Source organism: Salvelinus namaycush, chromosome 30 (assembly GCF_016432855.1).
Source record: "Salvelinus namaycush isolate Seneca chromosome 30, SaNama_1.0, whole genome shotgun sequence".
NCBI lineage: Eukaryota > Metazoa > Chordata > Actinopteri > Salmoniformes > Salmonidae > Salvelinus > Salvelinus namaycush.
In genome coordinates this window covers 7,405,223-7,423,907 of record NC_052336.1, presented here as the reverse complement: position 1 = coordinate 7,423,907, position 18,685 = coordinate 7,405,223, and the positions used below count along the sequence as shown (strand labels likewise).

At 38.6% G+C, this 18,685-nt stretch overlaps 2 protein-coding genes across 11 annotated transcripts in view; both read right to left on the bottom strand.

Annotated features, from left to right (window-relative positions):
- Nucleotides 1–1,001, bottom strand: part of LOC120024697 (transient receptor potential cation channel subfamily M member 7-like) — an 81,804-nt gene extending 80,803 nt beyond the window's left edge. For 3 of the 7 annotated variants that reach the window (XM_038968946.1, XM_038968947.1, XM_038968948.1), the window contains exon 1: nt 807–986. In XM_038968946.1, coding sequence (XP_038824874.1) covers nt 807–809 — 3 coding nt within the window. In that variant the 5' untranslated portion in view covers nt 810–986. Of the gene's footprint in view, nt 1–806 lie in introns of all 7 variants that reach the window. The other 4 variants (XR_005472930.1, XR_005472929.1, XM_038968950.1 and 1 more) reach the window with 4 other exon arrangements.
- Nucleotides 1,002–1,870: 869 nt separating this feature from the next.
- On the bottom strand, nt 1,871–17,843 carry LOC120024701 (signal peptide peptidase-like 2A). Of its 4 annotated transcripts, none has more exons than XM_038968958.1 (17): nt 17,623–17,841; nt 17,035–17,145; nt 16,623–16,805; nt 16,333–16,422; nt 16,002–16,135; nt 15,708–15,874; nt 15,347–15,443; nt 13,458–13,559; nt 12,405–12,486; nt 11,729–11,803; nt 11,572–11,628; nt 11,097–11,144; nt 4,730–4,829; nt 3,744–3,824; nt 3,503–3,663; nt 3,253–3,286; nt 1,871–2,415 (listed from the first exon to the last, which is right to left on the bottom strand). In XM_038968958.1, the coding sequence occupies exons 1-17, from the start codon at nt 17,674–17,676 to the stop codon at nt 2,375–2,377; spliced, it is 1,617 nt and encodes a 538-aa protein (XP_038824886.1). In that variant the 5' UTR covers nt 17,677–17,841; the 3' UTR covers nt 1,871–2,374. The 4 variants fall into 4 exon arrangements, with proteins under 4 accessions (XP_038824886.1, XP_038824888.1, XP_038824885.1 ...); XM_038968957.1 differs by lacking the exon at nt 1,871–2,415 and adding an exon at nt 2,925–3,028 and having other exon boundaries at nt 17,623–17,842; XM_038968960.1 differs by lacking the exon at nt 3,253–3,286.
- Between the last annotated feature and the right edge of the window lie 842 nt (nt 17,844–18,685).

Sequence of the window (18,685 nt, the reverse complement as noted above, 5' to 3'; positions counted from 1 at the left end):
TGATGAACAATCCAGAGACTGATTCCCCTCGGGGGTTCCACAAAGACAGAAATTCGTCAGCTAATGTAGCTGGCTAAGCTATTGTTTAATGACAACTTGCCATAGTAAAGACAACAATACCACGAGTTAGCGACACAATCTCTGATAATTTAAGCAAAATTAAAACTAGCAGGCTAATTTGCTAGCTAGTCAAGACTGATAAAGGCAAGCCTTGAATTGTGGGTCCCAGTACTGTCTCGCGGGGACAATGTCATCACCACCCCTTTTCTTGGAATCCAACTTTGTCAAGTCATCGCACGAGTGCACGCACGAGTTGGCATGGCTCTGCAGTCACATCGCTTTGTACTCAAGTCCATTGGCGGACAGAGCTAACTGGAGTTGGCTCACTAGTTAGCATCTAACGCCATTGTGGATTGATGGTAATGCGAACGTTAGCTAGCTCAACTACCTAGCCGCGGCATCGCTAGACTCAGCCAGCCGCAGTTTGCATTTCAGCGAACGTTCGGCCGATACCTTTTTACTACCAATGCAAAAGGTGCCCAGATGTTTTACCCAGATGTCGGTGGCACTGGCTAGCCACTGAACCATATCCAACGTTATTCTAGATAGATAGTTAAACACAAGTATGCAATAACAACTGATCATGATCTTCTTGACAATCAAGCAGCATGTAAATAACTGCCAACTACTCATATCTCCCTCGACTCGCTCGATCCTCCGACCTGACATTCTAGAAGCCCCCATTCTACCTCAAACATTCTACTGGACAAACAAACGCAGAAGAGCACTTTGGTTGGATCTCGTACCATTCTCTTCACCGTTGAGACTCAGGAAGAGCTTCTCCGAGGCTTTTATCCATCTATCGGCGGTGTTCTTTTCTGTTAGCCTTGGAAGGAAAGTCCAGTTGTCGCTGGTGAAATCTGCCCTAGCTGCAGCTCCAGCGGAAGGTTGCTTTTTCATAATTGTGCGACTCTGAACTGACGCCGCTGCGTGACGAAGCCAGCTGAGTCAGCCCCCGAGCACTGAGCACGTCACATGACAGGGGGGTCAAATACCTGAATATTGATCAATTATTTGATTGATTAATACCCGCATTGATATTAAAGTGTATTGCCATGGGATGAGTGTTTGGATAAGTATATTATGCAACAGGCGTGTACTGTAAACAGGTTTCTAGGTCAATGTGGTAGATCTACATACTTCTCATTCTGACTGGTATGTAGGCAAGAAGTGGCAAGTCACCAGTAATAAGCTACAACAGGCTGAAACATGACGAACTCCACAGATGAACCCCAAAAAATTACATTTTGCAACAGTACAAAAAGCCACCTCCCTAACTTGTTCTCCCTCTTTACTGTACTCTCCAAGTTTGAGCTCTCCATCTCCCTCCCTCTGCTATTCTCGCTCTCCCCCTTCCTCGTCCCAGGCCTTCCTCCCCCACCCTCCCTCTTTCTCACTCTCTCTGTACATTTATGAGGATGGTAGTTAGACAATACAAATCTATAAAGTAATTCATTAATGGGTACCAATGGCTCAGCAGTCAGTCAGTGCCTTCCCAAACTCACTAACTCAATATTTGCTCTTTCTAAAGTACCGGTGGTAACAAGTACAGGTACAGAGCCGTGTAACACTGACCAGCCCCATCCCCACAGTGACCTAGCTCACAGGTGGACAAAGATATCTGCAAAGGGCCGGTGTGGGTGCAGGCTTTTGCTCCAGCGAGGCAGTAACACAGCTGATTCAACTTATACAGTGAGTTTTTGTTAGTCTATCATTATTTCAATCAGTTATGTCATAGTTAACTGTGAGCTTTAAAGAGACATGAAGTGTTAGATAAAGTACAGGCCACAGAACACACTCAGAGCTCAAATCAGATTGGACTAATTTAAGGCAACAAAAGCAATCAAAGACTGTGTTTCTCAATACAACAAACAAGTTATACAGAAAACCCCAGAACAGCTGTTATCGAAGAAAATACAAAAAAATCTATCTTCACCTACAGTTTAACTTTGAATTTAAAATCCCCCAAAACCTGCCAACATGAGTATTAAAGTGCTTTCTCAATAAATCACTTGTATCTTTTACCAAGGCAACACAGTTTAGGCATCATTTTAATATTATAGTTCTTAGCCACTAGTAAGCCTCTCCAATTAAACTGTCTCACTGTCCAATCAACAGAGACCCACACTGTACAATCAATACCCCTAACCCACCCCTGACCCCTTACCCCTCCCCAGTATAAATCCTTATTGATTGATAGACTAGCTATAGTATTTCCCTTGCATCCCATGGATGATAAACTAGATGCTTGATTTGAAGAGTAGAAAAGAGCCCCTGCGTTTGGTTTGTTAGTTGGCTCCTAGATCAGTTGTAGTCAGCACTTTCCTCCTCCGCTGCCATCGTCAGGTGTTCCATCTAGGAGAGGGAGTGGAGGAGAGAGAAGAGAGGAAGAGAGGAGTTTATCAGTATAAGACAGACATATGTGATACAACATAAAGCTTAGTCCAGTAGCCAACAGACAGTCTGCTTTGCACAGCCCAGGCTTATTCAGGAGGGTGAAACTGTACAGAACGTTCATGTAGAACAGACATTTATCTTCATTGTCATAGAGAATAGCCTATTGTGTCTGTTCTATGCATTGCATTTCTAACTGCAACGTTCTGAAATGTTCACCCTTCTGAACAGAAGCAAACCACAGGTTTACAGAAAGCATGACGACACGCACATGACAAAACATAAACAACGAACAAAGCTCCCACGTGGCAACTCCCCCTCTGAATAAAACACAGCTGCACGGGGAAAATTCAAACTCACAAAAACGTTATGAGATGATTGTACTCTGATTAGGAGAGATGGACGGCTGTTGAAAAAAAATTAAGGGATGCAGACATTGACAAACAAACTAAAGAAATAAAACAATAGAAACAGACTTTTCTAACCTAAATGTGTGTGTGTGTCCAAACTAGAGTGAAATCTGGCATTTCCAGGACTCTAGTGACATCTAGTGACCACGTCGGGTACAGCTGGTCTGAGTATGTAACATGATATTACACATAACTCAAGTTGACATTCCAGTGTTATGTTTTTGATTTGCTAAATGTTTGAAGTAAAGGCTGAAAGGCTGTGAAAGAAGAAAACATAATGGTAGTCTGGAGACATAGGGTAGCTAGATGGCGGGGAGGATGCAGTAGAAGAGAGCGTGAGTAGCCCTTACTGGCCTCAGGGGTTAGAGGTCAGGGGGTGAAAGCACACCTGGCAGTAAGGGTTCCCTGGTGGAGTCCAACACCTGATGGAGATTAAATCATCATCATTACATCACACACTACTGTAAACAACCCTCCATATTAGAAATACATAATGAGAACAAAAACATGTATAATCAAATTTAAATTCATTTCCTGAGTTGGAAATGGAATTAGGCCCAAACCCTTTGAAGTGATCAAATATTCAATTAAATAAACTGAATTCCAACCACCTAAGGAAAAGTGTCTTGTCCTCTCACCTCGTAGGTTGTCCCGTTCCAGAACTGCCTCATCTCCCCTCTCCTCCAGGCCAGCAGAGCAGATCCTAGCAGGGTGAATGGAACCAGGTAGAGCAGGGCTGGCTGCCCCATCTTAGTCACCAACATCACCGCAAACGTCAAAACCATACCACACAGGTAGGCTGGGGGAGGGGTGGAGAGGAGATGATCAACACGATGATGATAATGATCAGTAACATATTGATAATGTCCATGTCGTTACCTATGCAGCAGCAGAAAAGGTAGATCTTCTTGGGGCTGTTGACCCACACATCAAACCTGCTGCAATAGGCCACAAGAAGACCTGTTGGGCCAATCAGCAAACAGAATATATGAAGGTCTGAAGCTATCGTCCAATGAGAAGGCAGAACAGAAGGGTGTGAAGATGGAGCTTTAGATCGCACCAGGAAAAAAATTACCTTATGAACAGATCTAGGATCAGCTTACACTCTCCACACATCCTAATTATAACCATTATAGAGGGAAGCATAATACTGACCTTAGATCATTGTCTAGAAACATGGACCCATAGGGCTCTGGTTATTGTTGCAAAGCTACTGGTAATTTACCAAAGTTACCAGAATCTTCAGTCATTTTGGTAATTAACAGGTAATCTATGGCAATCTATGGTAATTTATCTGTGTCCATATTGTCCATGAGTTTCCAGTGGATAGACCATATGGTTCAAGAAAAAAAAACAAATGAATGAAAAAAGCATTTCAACAACAATGGCATTTTTTTCAATTAACTCTGCAACTCTTCCAACTATTGACTTTCTTCACAACTGTCACCAGTTTGGTAGCAAAACATTGACAACAAAGACATATTAACATAGTTAAATAAATAGAAAGATATTTCATGCTGAAACCCTCCTGTTAAACACTAATGGTATTCACTAAGTTGATGGTTCATATTTAGGATAATGTTTTATAGTTTTGTCATTCTGTTTTGTCATTATTTTATTATTGTATATATTTTTATTGTATTTAGATAATTACAGACACCGGTGATAATCTGAAGTACCCAAAAAGCCCACTAGATGGTATCTGATAAAATAAAAACGTACGTTACCGTAATTCTGGTCGTTTACTGGTAAACTTGTCAAGTTTACCGTAATATACCCTCCCTTTGCAACCCTAGCTCTGGTCAAAAGTAGTGCACTATATAGGGCATAGGATGCCATTTGGGATGCAGACATGTTTATCTCACCTGGTACGATGATGTCCCCATAGCCCAGGATGGAGAACTGCATGCCACACAGGTTCTGTGTCCAAGCGGAGAACCGTGGAACACGCATCACTACCGGGAGCTACCAGGGAGACAACACAGGCAACGGTCAACTAACGGTCAACTAATGATTAAATAAAAACCATCTAACACGCTGTTAAATAACAATTGACTAACAGTTAACTAAAGCTCAACCAAAACTAAACTAAACCTCAAATCAATCACAGAGAGACATACTGAGGATTCACTATGATAGATTCTGAATCAAAACCAATTACAGTACTTCCATTACAAAACAGAAAACAGACATACATGTAATGTAAATATGCCAACTGTCAAGCCGTAGTGTTTGTTAATGACATGAACATGAGACACACAGGAAAGCAATCAGTTCACCACCAAATCACACAACAAATATATCAATGTTTTATTAAATTCAGATTAAGAAGTTTGTTAGAGCCAGGACTACGTGATAAAAACTGAAAAAAACTCTTGGCCCTACACATGACGAATCAGACATTAACACAGCTGTCACGTGACAGAAGAGCCGGTCATGTGACAGTTGGTTGGTATGTACTGTATGTTCTGTCTCAATTCAATTCCATTTCAATTTTAGGGTCTTTATTGGCATGGTAAACATATGTTTACATTTCCAAAGCAAGGAACAATCTACAATATTTATATAAAATGCCCATTTATTCTTGAAGAATATGTCTTATGAACTTAGTAGAACTGTCTTACCCCAGAATAACATCTATGGCTGTTTTACTTCATTGTTTGTAAACAATGTCTTTCTAAAACTAACAACAGAGCGCAGAGATGAATTTATTTGATAATTAACAGTACATATGAATCTGAGTAGTAGAGATGAATTGATTTGATAATTAACAGTACATATGAATCTGAGTAGTAAAGAGATGAATTGATTTGATAATTAACAGTACATATGAATCTGAGTAGTAGAGATGAATTGATAATTAACAGTACATATGAATCTGAGTAGTAAAGAGATGAATTGATTTGATAATTAACAGTACATATGAATCTGAGTAGTAAAGAGATGATTTGATAATTAACAGTACATATGAATCTGAGTAGTAAAGATGAATTGATTTGATAATTAACAGTACATATGAATCTGAGTAGTAAAGAGATGAATTGATTTGATAATTAACAGTACATATGAATCTGAGCAGTAAAGAGATGAATTGATTTGATAATTAACAGTACATATGAATCTGAGCAGTAAAGAGATGAATTGATTTGATAATTAACAGTACATATGAATCTGAGCAGTAAAGAGATGAATTTATTTGATAATTAACAGTACATATGAATCTGAGTAGTAAAGAGATGATTTGATAATTAACAGTACATATGAATCTGAGTAGTAAAGATGAAATGATTTGATAATTAACAGTACATATGAATCTGAGCAGTAAAGAGATGATTTGATTTGATAATTAACAGTACATATGAATCTGAGCAGTAAAGAGATGATTTGATAATTAACAGTACATATGAATCTGAGTAGTAGAGATGAATTGATAATTAACAGTACATATGAATCTGAGTAGTAAAGAGATGAATTGATAATTAACAGTACATATGAATCTGAGTAGTAGAGATGAATTGATAATTAACAGTACATATGAATCTGAGCAGTAAAGAGATTATTTGATTTGATAATTAACAGTACATATGAATCTGAGTAGTAGAGATGAATTGATTTGATAATTAACAGTACATATGAATCTGAGTAGTAATTATCAATTAATCTCTTTACTACTCAGATTCATATGTACTGTTAATTATCAAATCAATTCATCTCTACTACTCAGATTCATATGTACTGTTAATTATCAAATCAATTCATCTCTACTACTCAGATTCATATGTACTGTTAATTATCAAATCAATTCATCTCTACTACTCAGATTCATATGTACTGTTAATTATCAAATCAAATCATCTCTTTACTGCTCAGATTCATATGTACTGTTAATTATCAAATCAATTCATCTCTACTACTCAGATTCATATGTACTGTTAATTATCAATTCATCTCTTTACTACTCAGATTCATATGTACTGTTAATTATCAATTAATCTCTTTACTACTCAGATTCATATGTACTGTTAATTATCAATTAATCTCTTTACTACTCAGATTCATATGTACTGTTAATTATCAAATCAATTCATCTCTAACAGTACATATGAATCTGAGTAGTAAAGAGATGAATTGATAATTAACAGTACATATGAATCTGAGTAGTAAAGAGATGAATTGATAATTAACAGTACATATGAATCTGAGTAGTAGAGATGAATTGATTTGATAATTAACAGTACATATGAATCTGAGTAGTAGAGATGAATTGATTTGATAATTAACAGTACATATGAATCTGAGTAGTAATTATCAATTAATCTCTTTACTACTCAGATTCATATGTACTGTTAATTATCAAATCAATTCATCTCTACTACTCAGATTCATATGTACTGTTAATTATCAAATCAATTCATCTCTACTACTCAGATTCATATGTACTGTTAATTATCAAATCAATTCATCTCTTTACTACTCAGATTCATATGTACTGTTAATTATCAATTCATCTCTACTACTCAGATTCATATGTACTGTTAATTATCAAATCAAATCATCTCTTTACTGCTCAGATTCATATGTACTGTTAATTATCAATTAATCTCTTTACTACTCAGATTCATATGTACTGTTAATTATCAATTCATCTCTTTACTACTCAGATTCATATGTACTGTTAATTATCAAATCAATTCATCTCTAACAGTACATATGAATCTGAGTAGTAAAGAGATGAATTGATAATTAACAGTACATATGAATCTGAGTAGTAGAGATGAATTGATTTGATAATTAACAGTACATATGAATCTGAGTAGTAGAGATGAATTGATTTGATAATTAACAGTACATATGAATCTGAGTAGTAGAGATGAATTGATTTGATAATTAACAGTACATATGAATCTGAGTAGTAGAGATGAATTGATTTGATAATTAACAGTACATATGAATCTGAGTAGTAAAGAGATGAATTGATTTGATAATTAACAGTACATATGAATCTGAGTAGTAGAGATGAATTGATAATTAACAGTACATATGAATCTGAGTAGTAAAGAGATGAATTGATTTGATAATTAACAGTACATATGAATCTGAGTAGTAAAGAGATGATTTGATAATTAACAGTACATATGAATCTGAGTAGTAAAGATGAATTGATTTGATAATTAACAGTACATATGAATCTGAGTAGTAAAGAGATGATTTGATAATTAACAGTACATATGAATCTGAGCAGTAAAGAGATGAATTGATTTGATAATTAACAGTACATATGAATCTGAGCAGTAAAGAGATGAATTGATTTGATAATTAACAGTACATATGAATCTGAGCTGTAAAGAGATGAATTGATTTGATAATTAACAGTACATATGAATCTGAGCAGTAAAGAGATGAATTGATTTGATAATTAACAGTACATATGAATCTGAGTAGTAAAGAGATGATTTGATAATTAACAGTACATATGAATCTGAGTAGTAAAGATGAAATGATTTGATAATTAACAGTACATATGAATCTGAGCAGTAAAGAGATGATTTGATTTGATAATTAACAGTACATATGAATCTGAGCAGTAAAGAGATGATTTGATAATTAACAGTACATATGAATCTGAGTAGTAGAGATGAATTGATAATTAACAGTACATATGAATCTGAGTAGTAAAGAGATGAATTGATTTGATAATTAACAGTACATATGAATCTGAGTAGTAGAGATGATTTGATAATTAACAGTACATATGAATCTGAGCAGTAAAGAGATGATTTGATTTGATAATTAACAGTACATATGAATCTGAGTAGTAGAGATGAATTGATAATTAACAGTACATATGAATCTGAGTAGTAAAGAGATGAATTGATTTGATAATTAACAGTACATATGAATCTGAGTAGTAAAGAGATGATTTGATAATTAACAGTACATATGAATCTGAGTAGTAAAGATGAATTGATTTGATAATTAACAGTACATATGAATCTGAGTAGTAAAGAGATGAATTGATTTGATAATTAACAGTACATATGAATCTGAGCAGTAAAGAGATGAATTGATTTGATAATTAACAGTACATATGAATCTGAGCAGTAAAGAGATGAATTGATTTGATAATTAACAGTACATATGAATCTGAGCAGTAAAGAGATGAATTGATTTGATAATTAACAGTACATATGAATCTGAGTAGTAAAGAGATGATTTGATAATTAACAGTACATATGAATCTGAGTAGTAAAGATGAAATGATTTGATAATTAACAGTACATATGAATCTGAGCAGTAAAGAGATGATTTGATTTGATAATTAACAGTACATATGAATCTGAGCAGTAAAGAGATGATTTGATAATTAACAGTACATATGAATCTGAGTAGTAGAGATGAATTGATAATTAACAGTACATATGAATCTGAGTAGTAAAGAGATGAATTGATAATTAACAGTACATATGAATCTGAGTAGTAGAGATGAATTGATAATTAACAGTACATATGAATCTGAGCAGTAAAGAGATTATTTGATTTGATAATTAACAGTACATATGAATCTGAGTAGTAGAGATGAATTGATTTGATAATTAACAGTACATATGAATCTGAGTAGTAATTATCAATTAATCTCTTTACTACTCAGATTCATATGTACTGTTAATTATCAAATCAATTCATCTCTACTACTCAGATTCATATGTACTGTTAATTATCAAATCAATTCATCTCTACTACTCAGATTCATATGTACTGTTAATTATCAAATCAATTCATCTCTACTACTCAGATTCATATGTACTGTTAATTATCAAATCAAATCATCTCTTTACTGCTCAGATTCATATGTACTGTTAATTATCAAATCAATTCATCTCTACTACTCAGATTCATATGTACTGTTAATTATCAATTCATCTCTTTACTACTCAGATTCATATGTACTGTTAATTATCAATTAATCTCTTTACTACTCAGATTCATATGTACTGTTAATTATCAATTAATCTCTTTACTACTCAGATTCATATGTACTGTTAATTATCAAATCAATTCATCTCTAACAGTACATATGAATCTGAGTAGTAAAGAGATGAATTGATAATTAACAGTACATATGAATCTGAGTAGTAAAGAGATGAATTGATAATTAACAGTACATATGAATCTGAGTAGTAGAGATGAATTGATTTGATAATTAACAGTACATATGAATCTGAGTAGTAGAGATGAATTGATTTGATAATTAACAGTACATATGAATCTGAGTAGTAATTATCAATTAATCTCTTTACTACTCAGATTCATATGTACTGTTAATTATCAAATCAATTCATCTCTACTACTCAGATTCATATGTACTGTTAATTATCAAATCAATTCATCTCTACTACTCAGATTCATATGTACTGTTAATTATCAAATCAATTCATCTCTTTACTACTCAGATTCATATGTACTGTTAATTATCAATTCATCTCTACTACTCAGATTCATATGTACTGTTAATTATCAAATCAAATCATCTCTTTACTGCTCAGATTCATATGTACTGTTAATTATCAATTAATCTCTTTACTACTCAGATTCATATGTACTGTTAATTATCAATTCATCTCTTTACTACTCAGATTCATATGTACTGTTAATTATCAAATCAATTCATCTCTAACAGTACATATGAATCTGAGTAGTAAAGAGATGAATTGATAATTAACAGTACATATGAATCTGAGTAGTAGAGATGAATTGATTTGATAATTAACAGTACATATGAATCTGAGTAGTAGAGATGAATTGATTTGATAATTAACAGTACATATGAATCTGAGTAGTAGAGATGAATTGATTTGATAATTAACAGTACATATGAATCTGAGTAGTAGAGATGAATTGATTTGATAATTAACAGTACATATGAATCTGAGTAGTAAAGAGATGAATTGATTTGATAATTAACAGTACATATGAATCTGAGTAGTAGAGATGAATTGATAATTAACAGTACATATGAATCTGAGTAGTAAAGAGATGAATTGATTTGATAATTAACAGTACATATGAATCTGAGTAGTAAAGAGATGATTTGATAATTAACAGTACATATGAATCTGAGTAGTAAAGATGAATTGATTTGATAATTAACAGTACATATGAATCTGAGTAGTAGAGATGAATTGATAATTAACAGTACATATGAAGCTGAGCAGTAAAGCGCTGGGGTCTTACTTTCTCATATGGAGTCGAGGGTTCGGCTGGCACCTCCACCGTGTTACCCTGCGTCGAGACAGAACACCCCAACCAGACGCAGTCAGTTTGCATCCCAAATGGCACTATATTCCCTACATAGTGCACTACTTTTAATCAGGGCCCAAGGCGCTCTGGTCAAAAGTAACGCACTATGTAAGGAATAGGGTGCCATTTGAAACGCATCCTCAGTTAGACAGTCAGCCATTCAGACCGCAATGCTGCAACGGTACACAGCAGATGAGATCACAGCTACGTAGCCTGATTCTAGTTAGGGGCAGGAGTGTTTACTGGGTCGGGGAACACTCAGTCAAGGAAAACTCCTGACCCTACTGATTGCTAATCAAGCCATTTTAACATCCAGAGATTGAAGATTCAAGTTTTGACAGACACAGAGAGAGAGAGACATATAGGCAGACAGGCAGACAGACAGAGAGACAGACAGATGAGTGGTTACCTTCTCTCCTGCTGCATCTGGACCCAGGGCCACTTGGACCATGATGCTCTCCCCATTCTGTAAATATAAAACACTTAAAACGTGGGACAATGTATTTAACCTGTCTATTAAAAATAACAATAACATTGCACTGTATTTAAAGGGGAAAGTGACTCACCGGCATGAACAGAGGAGTGATGAAGACAAAGAACACATCATACAACAGCAGCAGACTCAACAGGATCACACAGATCTGAGGGGGGAGGGGGAGAGAGAGAAAGAGGGGGAGAGAGGGGGGGGAGAGAGAAAGAGGGGGAAGAGAGAGGGGGAGAGAGAGGGGGGGTGGAGGAGGGATGGAATGGAAGTCAGTTGAGGGGGAGAGAGAAGAAAGAGAGGGAAAGAGAGAACAGATGTTTAGAGACGTGTCCATAGACTTAGTTAGACGACATCTTTTTACCTGACCCATTATGGCGTCTGTTAGATTATAGGCAGCGCCATTGAGGCGATCTCCATTTTGAAGTAGTACTTTTTCTTCTACTACTTCTATGAGTTGGTAAACAAACTGAAATGGTGCATACTGCCACCTGGAGTGTGTTGTTTGAACAGGTATAAAAGCCAAGGTTGGTGATCTACTGCCACCTGCAGTTACGGAATTTTTTCTCACGAGTATAATTCATTGGCTGATCCCACCCAGTTGACTACTTTAAAACGGTGGAAGTCCTCAATGTCAATGTCAATGTAAAAACAGTTTATTTCCAAGTATTGATCTATCTCTATGGACGTGTCCAACTGTCTCAGCCAGAGAGTGGCCCTCTTTGTGACTGAAGATCAGAGGGTCAGAGTGATGATTTCACCTTGAAGTTGGACAGTGAGATGGTCTTTAGGAAGTTGAGACAGAAGGCCACACCCAGGAGGTCCTGTAGGATCCAGATCCACCTGGCAATCAAGTAGAGTACAAGGTTTATTTTCAACAACACACTTCAGCCTGTCAACTAACTATTAAATATAACCAAACGGATTAAATAATGGTAATAAAGAAATAGGTTATAAAGTGCATGTCAAGCTTATCCTCACAAACATGAGGACAACCATTGACAATGGTTCCTGTGCTTTACCCTGAAATGGCCCAGGAATTCATTGTTAGTTTAGTTTTAGTTAGAGTTTTATAAATGCAAAAATAAGAGCATTTTCCAAGTAATGATCCAGTGAATGAGTAAATGTATAATCTGAGTGAGTTACAATGTGTGAGGGTGGAAAGGGAAGTGAAACCACATTCTCTAGAACATTATAATTATCCACCATGCTTTCGCTCATGGAAAAGTTTCATAGGAGATTAGCTGCGGACCGTGTGTTGCTGTTGTAGACTGGGGACATTTAATGATCCTGTCCACTAATACCTCTACTGTGCTAAGGTCTAAGGACAGTCACTAGCCTGTATGAATACACACACAAACATTACCCACCATGATGTTATTCTGTTATTGGAAATTAGAGAGACTAAGAGTTTCTGTCTGTCAGAAAGCGCGTCTCAAATTGCACCCTAGTCCCTATAAGTGCACTACTTTTGACCAGCATAAGTAGCACTATATAGGGAATAGAGAACCATTTGAGACACATTCAGAGACAGTAGTCAGAGTCAATGAAGCAGTGAGTGATGCTGAACTAAGCTAAAACTAAACTAACAGCAACAACACACCTCTACTCTGTTGATGACGTCCGAGTCCTCCAGACTCCCTCACCCCAAACACCACTTCCTGCTTCCTGTCCCACCCATGTCCCACCCACAGAATTCCCAAGGGGTGTGTATGTCAGTGTGTGTGTGTGTGTGTGTGTGTGTGTGTGTGTGTGTGTGTGTGTGTGTGTGTGTGTGTGTGTGTGTGTGTGTGTGTGTGAGTGATAGACAGTACCTGTCCTCGTTCCTGTAGACTCCCCAGACCACGGCTACGGTGACACACACAGCAGACAGCAGCACCGACCTCACAGATACACTCCCACCCAGGACCGTCACACTGGAGGAACACAACACACATGAGAGAAGCGAGAAAGACCGCAAGCAACCACAGAAAGGTCCGTATGACTCACAAAAACACATGTGTGTGTGTGTGTGTGTGTGTGAGTGTGTGAGTGAGTGAGTGAGTGAGTGAGTGAGTGAGTGAGTGAGTGAGTGAGTGAGTGAGTGAGTGAGTGAGTGAGTGAGTGAGTGAGTGAGTGAGAGAGAGATGTTCAAGGAGACTGGTATGTGTCTGATTCACTTCTTCATTTTTTACTTCTCAGAACTTCCATATGAAACTATGACCTATGAGTTGTTTATGACAGACAGAGGAACAGACAGGGAGGACAGATGTCTGTGGAACAGACAGAGAAACTGACAGGGAGGACAGATGTCTATGGAACAGACAGAGAAACTGACAGGGAGGACAGATGTCTATGGAACAGACAGAGAAACTGACAGGGAGGACAGATGTCTATGGAACAGACAGAGAAACTGACAGGGAGGACAGATGTCTGTGGAACAGACAGAGAAACTGACAGGGAGGACAGATGTCTATGGAACAGACAGAGAAACTGACAGGGAGGACAGATGTCTATGGAACAGACAGAGAAACTGACAGGGAGGGCAGATGTCTGTGGAACAGACAGAGAAACTGACAGGGAGGACAGATGTCTATGGAACAGACAGAGAAACTGACAGGGAGGACAGATGTCTATGGAACAGACAGAGAAACTGACAGGGAGGACAGATGTCTATGGAACAGACAGAGAAACTGACAGGGAGGACAGATGTCTATGGAACAGACAGAGAAACTGACAGGGAGGACAGATGTCTATGGAACAGACAGAGAAACTGACAGGGAGGGCAGATGTCTATGGAACAGACAGAGAAACTGACAGGGAGGGCAGATGTCTATGGAACAGACAGAGAAACTGACAGGGAGGACAGATGTCTATGGAACAGACAGAGAAACTGACAGGGAGGGCAGATGTCTATGGAACAGACAGAGAAACTGACAAGGAGGACAGATGTCTATGGAACAGACAGAGAAACTGACAGGGAGGACAGATGTCTATGGAACAGACAGAGAAACTGACAGGGAGGACAGATGTCTATGGAACAGACAGAGAAACTGACAGGGAGGACAGATGTCTATGGAACAGACAGAGAAACTGACAGGGAGGACAGATGTCTGTGGAACAGACAGAGAAACTGACAGGGAGGACAGATGTCTATGGAACAAACAGAGAAACTGACAGGGAGGGCAGATGTCTATGGAACAGACAGAGAAACTGACAGGGAGGACAGATGTCTATGGAACAGACAGAGAAACTGACAGGGAGGACAGATGTCTATGGAACAGACAGAGGAACAGACAGGGAGGGCAGATGTCTATGGAACAGACAGAGAAACTGACAGGGAGGACAGATGTCTGTGGAACAGACAGAGAAACTGACAGGGAGGGCAGATGTCTATGGAACAGACAGAGAAACTGACAGGGAGGACAGATGTCTGTGGAACAGACAGAGAAACTGACAGGGAGGACAGATGTCTATGGAACAGGGAAATCCTACTTTACGTTGTTACTATAGAAAACCTTGACTCTGTAAAAACCATGATTTTAATGAGCTGTGACATTTGTCAGACAATACTTTGTTTTCCTTGTTTGGGGGGGGGCTATGTTGTTATGGGAACCCTAGGAAAATGGTGACACTGTGTGTGTGTGTGTGTGTGTGTGTGTGTGTGTGTGTGTGTGTGTGTGTGTGTGTGTGTGTGTGTGTGTGTGTGTGTGTGTGTGTGTACCTCATGGGGCTACACTTGGCCAGGTCCAACAGGGCGTCCAGACAGCTGAAGAGGGCGGTGGCTGACGCTAGGCAAAATATGGCGATGATCACATACACTGGAAAACACACACACACCCACACACACACACACACACACACACACACACACACACACACACACACACACACACACACACACACAGTGTCAAAACACTCCTGAACTAACTCATTATGAGACGATCACTGAGTGTCTAACAGCTTCTGGTGTGGTATGTTTGCTTTGCATATAAAACTGTTAATAAACTGTTAATAAACGTAATACATTATGAAAATGTAATACAAATATATTAAGCAGTGTTTGTCCAGAGTGAAAGACTCACCCAGGTACTTGTAGAAGAAGTACATGAGTACCAGCATCAGACACATCAGACCTACAAAAATGACCACCTTTAGGGGAGAGTACAGAGCCAAGTCCCCACTGTCACTCTTCTCCTCTCCTCCTCCTCCTCCTCTTCCACCTCCTCCTCGAGACGCACTCAGCCTCTCTCTGACACAGACACACACAACACACAGACTGTTACACAGAGTGTAGAGTGGCTGAAGTGGACAGCGTGCATGGCTGTCCTTTTCCGAAGGAAATAAAGAAACGTGTGTGTGTGTGTGTGCAGTCTCACCTCTCACAGGCTCCGCTCCAGTAGCCTCCCAGAGCAACAGTCACCACTCCTATGAGAAGCATGACCACAATGCTGACATCAAACACAGGCACCGCCGGGGCATACAGCCTAACCTGCATCTCCTCACCAAACACCTGGAGAAACACACAGAGAGATCAAACACTAACACACCTGAGACACACACACTAGTGTCTCATGTCTATTCTTATTGATTGAAAGAAATACTGTAGATGAGAAGTCAATTAGAAGGCGTGAATAAGCACTATACCATATCTTATAGTGCGTTGTAGTGACCTCTATACCAGAGGACCTACAGTAGCAGAGAACTCACATTCTGTGCGTCCAGGAAGTCCATGTATCTCATCAGAGCCAGCGGAATCTGGACCTTCTCATACTCTGTCACATTGGCTCCCGGGGGACTCTTTAGAAGCAATCAAATGAGAGACAAAACAAAACACATGTCTTAAAAAGCACACACAAAGATGTAGGCCTATCATGTTATACCATAGATGTAAATTAAGTGTTGCATCATAAACACATTGGAGGTAACACTATTGATACATTGTAAATACATTGTAGATACACCTTTGATACATTGTAGATCCATTATCAAAGTATTACCATAGATTTAGTGCTGGCAACGATCAGAGCAGCAGCCCCCAGGTCTTGGGCTACCACAGCCTTCTGGCTGATGTTACACTCCCCACTCATGACCACCACCGCCTTGCCTCTCACTATGTCTGGGCTCACCCCTGCAGAGCTACACAGTTGCCTGGACGACAGGTTCACCAGAGGATACGCAGTCTAACACAGGACAACAGGTACAGTTAGACAATCAATATATTAATAGCTATGATGTATTGTCACTGTAGCAAGGCTGAATCCCAGAGCCACCTAACAGCAGGCTGGATGTCAGGTGAGGTTCGCAAAAGTTCTGTGGGTTCACCAACAGATACTAAAGTCTAACACAGTCGAGGTTGGGGGCATAGGGTAGCTGAATATCAGAATGGCGATGTTGCTGGACTGGACTTACAGCAGCGCTGAGTGAGAGTGACAGGTTGGTCCATAAGGAGTTGTAGACCAGGCAGTATTCTTTATCTGTGGCTCCATTTGAGATGTGCAAGATTGCCTCTTGACCGATCACCTGTGTGGAATAAAAACAGTAACTAAGTGAAATACATACAACCAACATGCATTTCAAAGTAAACAAAGTATAAGAAACAGCAACAGATCGTTTGTTCAGAGACTGATCAGTGTTAGCAGTGTAACACTTTTTCATTACACTGTCAGTATCTGTTCCACTCTGAAGCCTGGAAAGGTGGGTACTTCCCCATAGCCAAGCCAGAAAAGAGCTCAGCTGGCAAACTTAGCTGGTGGCTAATTGGCTAGCTAGCTACATGAACATGGCACACTTGCCTAACAGGATAGACGCTCAAAATGACAATTGTAAAGGTGACATTATCCATTTGTCGATAGTATTTGTGAAATAAATATCACATAGTTGTCGACATAGTTGGACCTGGCTTGCTAGCTAGCTACATCTATCTCTGTACTGTTATGATAAATACCGTGAGCTAACTAGCTAGCTTTAGCTAGCATAACAGCTACCTTCCCATTTTACCTGAGATGACCGGAGAATGACTGATAAAATAATAATCCACGGAGTTTTTGCCATGTCGGTAACATACGGAATTGAGTAAAAATCGTATTCAGAAAAAAAACCCTATAATCTGTGATTTGGCACACCACTAGTTTCAATGTCGTCCCTTTTATTGTACTCGCATCATCGTTTTTTAGAGTTAGCCATTCCCTTCCTGTTTCTCATGCTGATGGATCTCGTGACAGCTGGCAAAATCTTGGCAAACGCTGACATGCACTGCATTTTATCAATGCATTCACTGTTTCCATATCATTAGATGTCAATATCTCTTCTCAGTATAAATATCATGGTAAATGTTGTTTATATAACTGTCTTCAAGTGTACCGAAGATAATTACAACTAACCCAAGATAGTTCACATGTGATGTGTCTGGTTACACCTTCTGTTTGTGAGTGTACAGGGAAACTAAGGCATCCATTACAACCAATGACTATGATTATTGTCCTTTCAATTCAACTGGGGAAAAAACGTGGTCAAATCATGACGTCAGTGATCTTCAGGTCAGAAGAAGGAGCTCTAGAAAGATGGCCTTGTTTCCGACATGGAATTCCAAGTTGGTTGACCATCCAAAATATTTTCCCCAGTCGGAGCTAGTTTTTTCCCCCTCAGAGTTCTCAGTTGTCTTGAACGCACTGATTTCAGAAGTGAGAGATTCCTGAGTTCCCAGTTGTTTTGAATGCAGCATTGTGAGTCAAATGTCAAAGTCATGCAAGTGGTAGAATCTATTTGCATACTCCTTGCGTCCTCTCGACTCCTCAAAATCCATTGGACGAGAAAGCCCGGGGTCCCTCCTCTCTGACCTTCTCCTCCAATGGGTTTTGAGGAGGCGGGTCGAAACCACATGAGATTTTCTCCTTGTCCACATATTGACCATGTAAGGGGGTAAGTGTTATTAACATCTACTTATCATAGTGATGGGTCATTAAACTGAGTATGTTTCCCAAATTGCACCATTTCCTTTATAGTGCACTACTTTTGGCCAGGCCCCATATGGTAGTAGTGCTCTATATAGGGAATAGGGTGC